General features: G+C 38.2%; 1 protein-coding gene across 2 annotated transcripts; it reads left to right on the top strand.

Moving 5' to 3' along the window:
- The first annotated feature begins 961 nt into the window (after positions 1-961).
- Positions 962-6,005, top strand: LOC125233654. 2 transcript variants are annotated; one of them, XM_048139722.1, is made up of 2 exons: positions 962-1,404; positions 5,734-6,005. In XM_048139722.1, the coding sequence occupies exons 1-2, from the start codon at positions 1,204-1,206 to the stop codon at positions 5,827-5,829; spliced, it is 297 nt and encodes a 98-aa protein (XP_047995679.1). In that variant the 5' UTR covers positions 962-1,203; the 3' UTR covers positions 5,830-6,005. The 2 variants fall into 2 exon arrangements, with proteins under 2 accessions (XP_047995679.1, XP_047995678.1); XM_048139721.1 differs by lacking the exon at positions 962-1,404 and adding an exon at positions 3,242-3,902.
- Positions 6,006-9,640: the final 3,635 nt, after the last annotated feature.

The following is a 9,640-nucleotide window of genomic DNA, read 5'->3' as shown; positions in this document are numbered from 1 at the left end:
AGTCTTAAGTGCCGCAAGCTTTCATACTTATTGCGTCGTTGTGATCCAAGCATCTCGTCAAAATGGCGCGCGATTTTCGACATTCGATAGTTTCGATGCTATTGCTTGAGCTACCGACTTGACCAGTTTAACGTGACCTATCGGACCAACAGATTTGTATGACTGTTGTCACTTGTAATAAGGGAGCTCTCTTATACTGGACGGTGACATAATTGTTTTCGAAGCGTTTTGAATACCAAGGACGACTCAAAATGTGCATTTATGAAGTTTGCTTGACAACATTACAGGATTAATGACCGAAATATTATTTAAATATTCAATTTTTTTAATTTACATTCTTATTTAGGTGTAGTTGTTATTTTAAATGCAACAAATATGAACTTTGTAAGCATGAAGAGTTAGCGTCTCACTGAATTTGAATTTCTCTCCTTTTTCTTAGTGACAAATGTTTATTTTATTTTTGCAATTTTTACTTATTTCTATAATATATCAGTTAAATTTTCGTTGGTTGTTTTGTCTAAGTTAAAAGTTTGAAAATATTTTAAGGTGGATTATATTTAACATCATATCGCATTGCATGTTCAACGGATAAAGAAGATAAATTTCTATTTTGTTTTTACGTTATAGTTATAGCCTTCCTTGAGACAACAATATGGGTTAATATTATCCATAAAAAGGTATTTATGACGCGGAGTATATAAACATTGTTAATAAAAATAACATTGTTTATTAATATGTACACATTTTGACAACATTATCAAATAATAAACGTGAGTCGTGAAACGAAACGTAATTCCTAGACAGTTGACGTTGTCAGTTGACACAGACAGAAAAAAGTAAGTTGTGAAAGTTGTTTGTTGTTTCCAAAGTTCAGTGGCAAATTTATTTGTGTCATACAGTGATATTACTAATAAATACACCAAAATACAATAATGGTGATATTATGTACCTTGCCAAACACATAACGTCTCTTTAATGAAGAACGCATATGTTATATCCCTTAAAATACTTAAAACATACCTCTTTCTCTATGGTTACCGTGTTTTTTCTCTATGGTCCAGCTGGGATGCCCGCTCGCGCTTGGCTGAAGCGAGCTGTCATCCTGACGGTTGACGTCTGTCACTTCATAGCGTATGTTTTCCCTCCAAAGTGTAAGTCACGTTTTTTCCGTGAAAACAAGAAAAGTGAACGAAAAAGCTGAAAATGAGCTCCAAAGACGACGGGAAGGGTGCGGAACCCGACCCGCAGAACGGCAAACGTTGTTCCCTGAGCTCAGAATCCTCGGACGGATCGTCCTCATCCTCGGAGGGTGAGACGCCGCCTCCGAACAAGCGACCTCGGAAAACTCGCGGAGAGTTCCCACAGGTCATGTACGACCCAAGGGTCGACACGCTTACTAGTCAGGTGAGTTACATTTCGAACTACCTAATACAATCGCAGACTACTGATGGCGTCGATGGCGAGGTTCCATCACGGGACGAAGATTCGTCGTCTTTAGTACCGCCACGCATCAACAAAAGAACGATTGATATAGGAGAGATAAGTACGGAGATTAAAGAAGGGACTGTGGTTCAGACAGCGAATCCAGTTAACTTAAAAGCTTTAGAAAAATTGCAAAAGTTCAACTCTCCGGCCTGGCAGGCAGTTCGATATAAGCTTCGATGTTAGCTAAACCCGGATTTGTGGAGCTAGGAATCAATGAAGAATTGATGCATTTTAATAAAGGCAAGGATTATTTGGCATCTACAGAAAATGTCCTAGCAGGACTATCAAATGCGGTGTTAACCAATAGATGTATCTTAAAACGAAGCTTACAGGAGTTGGCTGACTGGAGTACCAACAGCCAAGAACTAAATTCAGAAACCTTGTATGAAAAGGTGTCCTCAATTTTCGGATCAGGTTCAGAGATATACAAAAATTATGAAACAACATTACAAATAATTGCTGGGAAACGAACAGAATGTATAGAAATTAGGCGGAACCGAATACTGAATGAAGTTACAAATCCAAACCTGAAAGCTAGCTTAAAGAATCTCCCGCCAAGTAATGAACATCTGTTTAGTAGAGAAGCAATGGCACCGCTGATACAGTCTCTCGGAGGGACACAAGTATGGCTAAATACTCCAAATTATATTAAGGAAAAGAAGATACCATCAGCTAACACAAATAAACAACCAGAAAAAGTGAAAGAATATGACAATAGTTCAGATGTGAAGCAGCGGACCCAATCAGAAAATCAAAGCTCTCAGACACATAACAATAACAGACATGACAGAAAACACAAAAAACAGAGCTACAGACAGAATAAAACCATTCATTTTAACAAGAAGAAGTAACAATCAATCGTTTCAAGAGGGTTGTCTAAAATTGTTTGAGGACAATTGCAAGCATAATGGAGGAAACCTATTTATTTTAAAAACAATAGCGGGATGAAGGATTCCTTCCAAATCAAAAGCCCTACTTACATATCCAATAGTTCCAATACTAAATCAACAGTGATGATTCTCAACAAGAGTATCCCCAGAGACGACTGAGGTGATAGAGGAGGTAAAAAGTTTGAAGATTTTGGAACACCCACCCTTCAAGAACCCCGGTTTCATCTCAAAGATGTTCTTTGGTAAAAAAGACAGACAGTGGGGTTCGACCAATCTTTAACCTGAGAGGTCTGAACCAGTATATCTCAACCAATGAGTTCAGACTGATATCTCAGGCTTTAGTGGCAGAAATTTTACAACGGGGAACTGCTTCAACTAACTTCACTAGCCTTCGGCCTCTCCTCAGCACTTCGATCCTTAGCAGCCTTTCAAGCTGGACAGCGGAAGTCTTGCGGGCAAAGACCTTCGAGTTCTAGTATATCTCAACAACTACCTGTTAGCAAACTAGAGCTGTTCAGAGTTGAAGTCTCCAGCCACGGAGGTTGTGACTCTTCTCGAGCATCTCAGCTGGAAAATAAATTACTCAAAGTCTAATTGGCCTTGTGTTGGAACATTCTAGAAAGTACAAAGTCCTTATCACAACAAAAGGTACAAAAGATTCAGGACAAGAGAGCTTGTCTGGTGAAGCGAGGCAGATGTTGTCTTCAAGAAAACAGACTTCTCGGCCATTTGAATTTTGCCAATAGTTTTAGAACAAAACGGGACTTAATCGCGTAAACACTTACATTTATATTAGGCCCGACGTTTCGACGACGTTTCTAAAATTATGAGTGCAAATCGTGTTAGTCTAAATCAATATATTTGCCAATAGTTATGCACAGGGGTCAGCTGAAATGCAGAAGGATGCAGAGATACCTCAGACAGTTCTGTCAGAACAGACCTCGACGAAAGGAAATAATCCCGACAGGTGTCCTAGCCGAGCTTCGTTAGTGAAAGGATGCTTTGCACTGCACTATGCTTCAATGCCCCTACGGAGCAAGGACATAACTCATTTCTAAACCACGACGCGGCGGACGCGGGATGGGGAGCCCAGTTAAATGGGATTCTTCTGTCAGGAACGTGGAACAAGAAACAGAAGTTATGGCATTTATTTGTAAAGGAGATGTATGCAGTATGTGCTGCAAGACGGAGTCAGATGAGTCAGATGGACCACCTCGGAGGTGCTCACAGATTAGTCCAGACAGACTATCAGACTCTCGTTGCTTATATCAGGAAAAAAGGGGGCATGAGGTCCCTAGCACTACTGACTCTTACAACCAGACTGCTGACACTTACCGACCAGCTGAAAGTTTCACTGTCGGCTTGTTACCTCCCGGGGAGGTACAACAATATTGCAGACCGATTATCAAGTGCAAATCCACTTCTGGAGTGACATTTACTTCCACAGGCTACGGAAGCCATATTCAAGAAGCGGGGAGTGCCAGAAATCGTCTTGTGTACATCGGCAGAGACAAAGATAGTGCCAAGGTATGTAACTCTAGACTCAAATCAGCAAGCGGAGTTCTGCAATGCATTCAGTTGTACCTGGAAATTCCAACTAGCTTGAATTTTTCCACATCCCAATTCAATTCCACAGGTGCTTTGTCATCTAAACTAAAGGTATGTTAATACTAGTAGCTCCGATTTGGACTCAGTGTTATTGGATGCCAGATCTTCAGGCACGAGCACTGAAAAAACCCTATTTGGTACCGAACCTGCACAGGGTTCTACTGGACAGGACCACAGGATATCAGTATCACCCACCTCAAATAGAGCTTCTGGAAATACAGGCTTGGAGGATTGGGGGTGGTATGAATTTGAGATCATCCACCTTGAATACTTCAATACTTACGCTCCAGCAATGAGAAGATGGAAGGAGTGGTGTAGTAAAGACAAGGTGAACTGTAAATCCCCAAGTGGAGATGAGGTAGCTAGGTTCCTAGCCGGCTTACATATAGACCAGAACTTAGCTTAGCCACAGAATATATAATAGTACAAGTACAGAAGGCTCACTCCTTTGATGTTCACAAAACGCCGCCATTCTAAATTCTTACCTATATTAACAAACGGACCGCACGCGTGCAGACGACATTGAATTCTATTGCGCCCCGCGAAGCTCGTCGCCACTGAATGGGCCGCGAACTCGCGGCCGCCGGCATGTACTTGTAGCGCGGCGAAAGGATCGCGGAGTGAGCCGCCCCTGGCTTAGCTTACAATACAATTTTATTACATAACTATTGCTACCTATTGTGCCAAAACAGAAATGCTGTCCAAGTTTCCTAATTAAATAGATTTTAAGGCCACTTCTTCTGCTAAACCAATAACTCAAAGATCACCGATATAGGATACAAAATTATTGTATGACTGGTTATTGACTACAGGAGCAAAATTCTCATTATGTGACATAGCAAGAAGAACTGCATTAATATTATTGTTAGCATCTGGCAGGATTCATGATAAACCTTGCTAAGAATGTCAAATGAGAGCCTTATAGAATCAGATAATAGCATAGTATTATGGCCAGTGTTTGAATCAAAGACAGATACAGCAACCCAAAGACAATCGGGTTGGTGCCTATCAAAGCACTCCGAAGAAAAATATTTGTCCGGTTAGACATATTAATCTACTGTTGACTTTATCAGAGATGAGACATTCCAACATTAATAATCCCTGTGAGTTATTTATAACTGTAACTGGCACCATTAAGCAGTCCTCTAAAACTAACATAGCAGGCTAGATCAGATCCATATTCAAGGAGGCTGGCATTGATGCACCACCAGGAAGTGTAAGATCTGCAGTTGCCTCTAAGGGTTGATTAGATAATAGACCAGTTGATGAGATCCTGGAAAGAGGCAACTGGAGATCTTTCAAAACTTTTAAAAATCATTACTATAGATCTGCACAAGTGCCTGAAAATAATTCTAGTACTGATATGCTTCATAATAACTTCACAAGTGCATGAATCTTTAATTGATTATAGTAAATCATTCTTATGTTTGTTAGAAACATACATTATTACTTATGTTGTTAAAAGTCAGAAAAAAGTTTTATTTTGCTTTTTATAAATTTGTTTTTATAGTAATATAGATTCATATTGCTAACAGCATCACAAGAATTAAACAGAATTATGATGCTAATGTATGTTACTGATCTCGAATACTACCTAAGTTGATTATTGATCTCAGTTAATTATTAATGGGCAGGTGCCTTAATAGGTCTATTACAGAGGCTTATCTATTTTGTTTGTATTATGTACATCTCATTTATATTAATAGAGAATTCACATAGCGTATGGGTGTTTCTTTCTTTCAACCAGCAGATATCAGACACGTCTTCATTAAAGAGACGTTATGTGTTTGGCAAGGTACATAATAGGAATGTTTTGCATTCCAACAAAACATGTATTATGTACTAAACAAACACATAACGTCTCGGCAAGGGCCTTGCTGTTGAAGACGCTATGAAGTGACAGACGTCAACCGTCAGGATGACAGCTCGCTTCAGCCAAGCGCGAGCGGGCATCCCAGCTGGACCATAGAGAAAAAACACGGTAACCATAGAGAAAGAGGTATGTTTTAAGTATTTTAAGGGATATAACATATGCGTTCTTCATTAAAGAGACGTTATGTGTTTGTTTAGTACATAATACATGTTTTGTTGGAATGCAAAACATTCCTATTTTATACATGATTTAATACGCTTGTGGCTTCGGTGTCTTTTACGTGCAAAAATATAGTCAAAAGTATGATCGGCGGCGGCGTCGAGAATGTTGGTGTTCATTTAATTTACTATAATATTGCTGTTAGAATATCCGCAGCGGTAAGTTGGTTCTTTTTACGCAAAAGTGGTATCTAATTAGAAAACAATATGAACTCACGTTTGTTAAAAATATGCAGTTTTTAAGGTTACAATTTCAATTGACATATATAATTATTAAACTGTAAATGAAACCATGATATCAAGAATATAACATACGATAAATAACAATAATCAACAGCTAAAATAGAATAAAATTTTCATAGAACCATCAACTCAATTTGCTTTTTATGTAGTTTCTTATTACAACGATTGGAATTCTTAAATAATATTTCAGTCTTCTGTTGTTCAAGTTCTATTCTTAACATTTATTTGCAAATAAAATTTAATAGGTATAAAGGATGTTATTACATAGTATACATATACATACTAGAATTTGTTGCCCGATTGAGTCTATCAAATCGCCGATTGTAAAATTTTATGTACCAGTACCTCACCTCATTTGAAGTAAGACATTGTAACACCTCATTTTTGAAAATGAGGTACTCATACAAACTCATTTTAATATGATGTCCTACCCATCACTACGACTAACTCAGCTTTCAGACAAAAAAAACTTTAATCAAAATCGGTTCATCCGTTCGGGAGCTACGATGCCACAGACAGACACACACACAGACAGACAGACAAACAGACAGACAGACAGACAGACAGACAGACACGTCAAACTTATAACGCCCCTTCGTTTCAAAGAAATCGTGTGAGTAGATACGAAAACAACATAGTTATTTAGTATTAGGTACCTTGCTGACGTCAGTTTTATTTACGTGGGATTCGCAAGCGCCGAAACAACATGGGTTATCAAAAACCATCTGTAGACTGTAATCTTAATTAATCAGCAAGGAATTTGATATAGTAGTGACTTAACCGTCTAAACATTTACAACCGATTTACGTGCCTCCCACGCAAAAGGGTGCATTCATTTTAAAATCTCGATAAAAAAGAGGTAACCGGTTTGGAAAAAAACGCGCCGATTCAAACGGTCTCCGGGTCCGGTCTCCGGAGTTCGCAAAACAGCGATGCCTTCGGTCGCCCGTTCCAATTGTGTCCGTTGAGTTTCAAATTCGAATCACAATGTTCGTTGTTTCATATGGTTTGTTATTTATAATGTAGACCGTGTACCTATACTTACCTTATGTGGCGGTCTGGCTAATTTAGGTACTTACTATTCTGACGGGCTTTCCTGATGTAAACACCGACCGCTGAGCTTGGTCTTCAAGGGATTAGGTAGGTACCTATAATAAAAAGTATATCCCCTTTAATCAACCTAAATTCATATTGCCATCAATTCAGACAGAATTGCTTTATACGCAAACGCAAACGATTTCTACTATGTACTTTAAGTTTATGGAGGTGCAAATAACATATTATAAAAATGTAAATAACCTACCTATACTTATGCATATAAGTAAAAATAGGCACTTACTAGTGACGCGATCAGGTTGGTGACTTCATCATCAAATTCCGCTACCGAATACGTCCTCACAGAGATGAGGTTAATTTGATATGATCTCTATCCCGTAGTAGAAGCATTGGCATGAAGTTCCTTCTTGTAATTTGCTATTCGGTGCTAGCATATATGAAAATTACGATTTATTGTCTTGAGTAGGCATTGAGTATAAATATTATGGCTATTATGAGAAAAGCGTTACCCATTTAATATTTATTTATTATTATTAATTTCCTTTATTCATTTATTATGTTTGTTTTTAAGTTTATTTAATGATTTGTTTACCTATTTAGTTCAAAACATTTTCTATATTATAATTTTCTATGAGTTCTGTGACTGTTTATTTTTTTATAGAGTCGTATGTCTCACCAGAGACAAAAGTAGAGCGCAGAATACTTCGATTGCCAGATGTCCTTTACAGATGTGTCAGAGAGAATCATGAGATTTTAACCTATAGGTATCTAGGCAAATGTGCGTTATCGTAGCAAGTCCAATTTTATTGTCCGCTGTGGCTTCTTCCAGAAAAATCAAATTGAATGAGGAAAAGGATACTTAATATCTAGTAGGATTATTTTATTCCTCTACTAATGGAATGTATATGTGTCACTTTTGTCCGTGTTTATAAAGGCCGCTGTACATATGGGGCCAACGGTAGGGTTGGACCAGCCCCGCCTTTAGATGAAGTATGAGAATTGCAAATACCAGTCAGAAGATAATCGTCATAAACTACAGAGTAAACGTACCTACTCCTAATGGCCGCTGTACACACATGGCCAACAGTTCCACCAACCCCCTTGGCCATGTGTGTAGAGGGCTACTTGGCCGTAAGTTGGCAGTTGGCGCTTGCGCTTGCCGGCCAACCGATTCGTGTCGGTTTTTTGTCCACACATCAAAGGATCTTGGCGCCAATGGCCAACTGCGTTTACACGTTGGCGCTTCATTCAGTTGGTCGTCAGCCGTCAGAGAGGACAGTAGTGATATATTTACGAAAATAATAAGTTTATCTATGCCAATAATAGTGTAGATTTTAGGAAATAAAATAACCTTGCAAATGTTTAATGTATTTCCTAAAAAAGATAAATGTTCTTATCAGAATATTCAAAAAATTGTTAATATTGCAAATAATTTAATTTTACTACGGGGTTATTATTTTTTAATATTTTTTTTCTGACAACGTCTATGATCAAGAATTTCCTAGATTTTTTCATTACACGTCCATCTTTCATGAAGAGCCAATGCCAAGTGATTGGTTCGCCAATGTGTAAACAGCGGCTCTTATCTTGGCCAAGGGGTTTCACAAAGGGCTGGTGGAACCGTTGGCCATGTGTGTACAGGGGCCATTACATTGACCTTGATCCAACTGTCGGGCCTCGTTTAAATTTCGAACGTTACTCCATTATCTGCCGCACGTCAGCATTACATCATCAAGACAATCGAGCTGATCACTACGTCAAGCAAAAACAGGATTCAAAATTGAACCGTTGATATTGGTTAATTCTTGATACCTACCAAAATACCTACATAAAGAATTTTATATGTTTTTTTATCAATTCTTTATATTTTAAGAAATGAATCATTAAATTTGTTAATTTTATTCCGTGATTTCATTAAGACTACAATGTTACAAACTTATAGATACCTACGAGGTAAAGCGAGCGAAATTAGGTATGTACGTCCAAAATTTGAAAGTAAAAAGTAACCGCAAGCGTCGGACCTAGTACTTGTAAAGTGATTCGATCACATTTTGCGTGCTTCGTTATTTAGGGCATTGGGTCGATGGATATTTTGTATTGATTAAAGATATTTTAAGAGCATGACGATTGCTGATGCCACGCTATCTCTTTCACGCTACTTAATTTATAAGTCCTCTTGATCTACATAAATTACTTATAAGTAGGTATATTTCAAACAATAGGTAGGTATGCCCACAAATATAAGGTTTTGAGCTGCAGTCTTGACG

Source organism: Leguminivora glycinivorella, chromosome 14 (genome assembly GCF_023078275.1).
Source record: "Leguminivora glycinivorella isolate SPB_JAAS2020 chromosome 14, LegGlyc_1.1, whole genome shotgun sequence".
NCBI classification, from domain to species: Eukaryota; Metazoa; Arthropoda; class Insecta; order Lepidoptera; family Tortricidae; genus Leguminivora; species Leguminivora glycinivorella.
The sequence above is the reverse complement of the archived record's forward strand: the minus strand, read 5'-3'. Positions and strand labels throughout refer to the sequence as shown.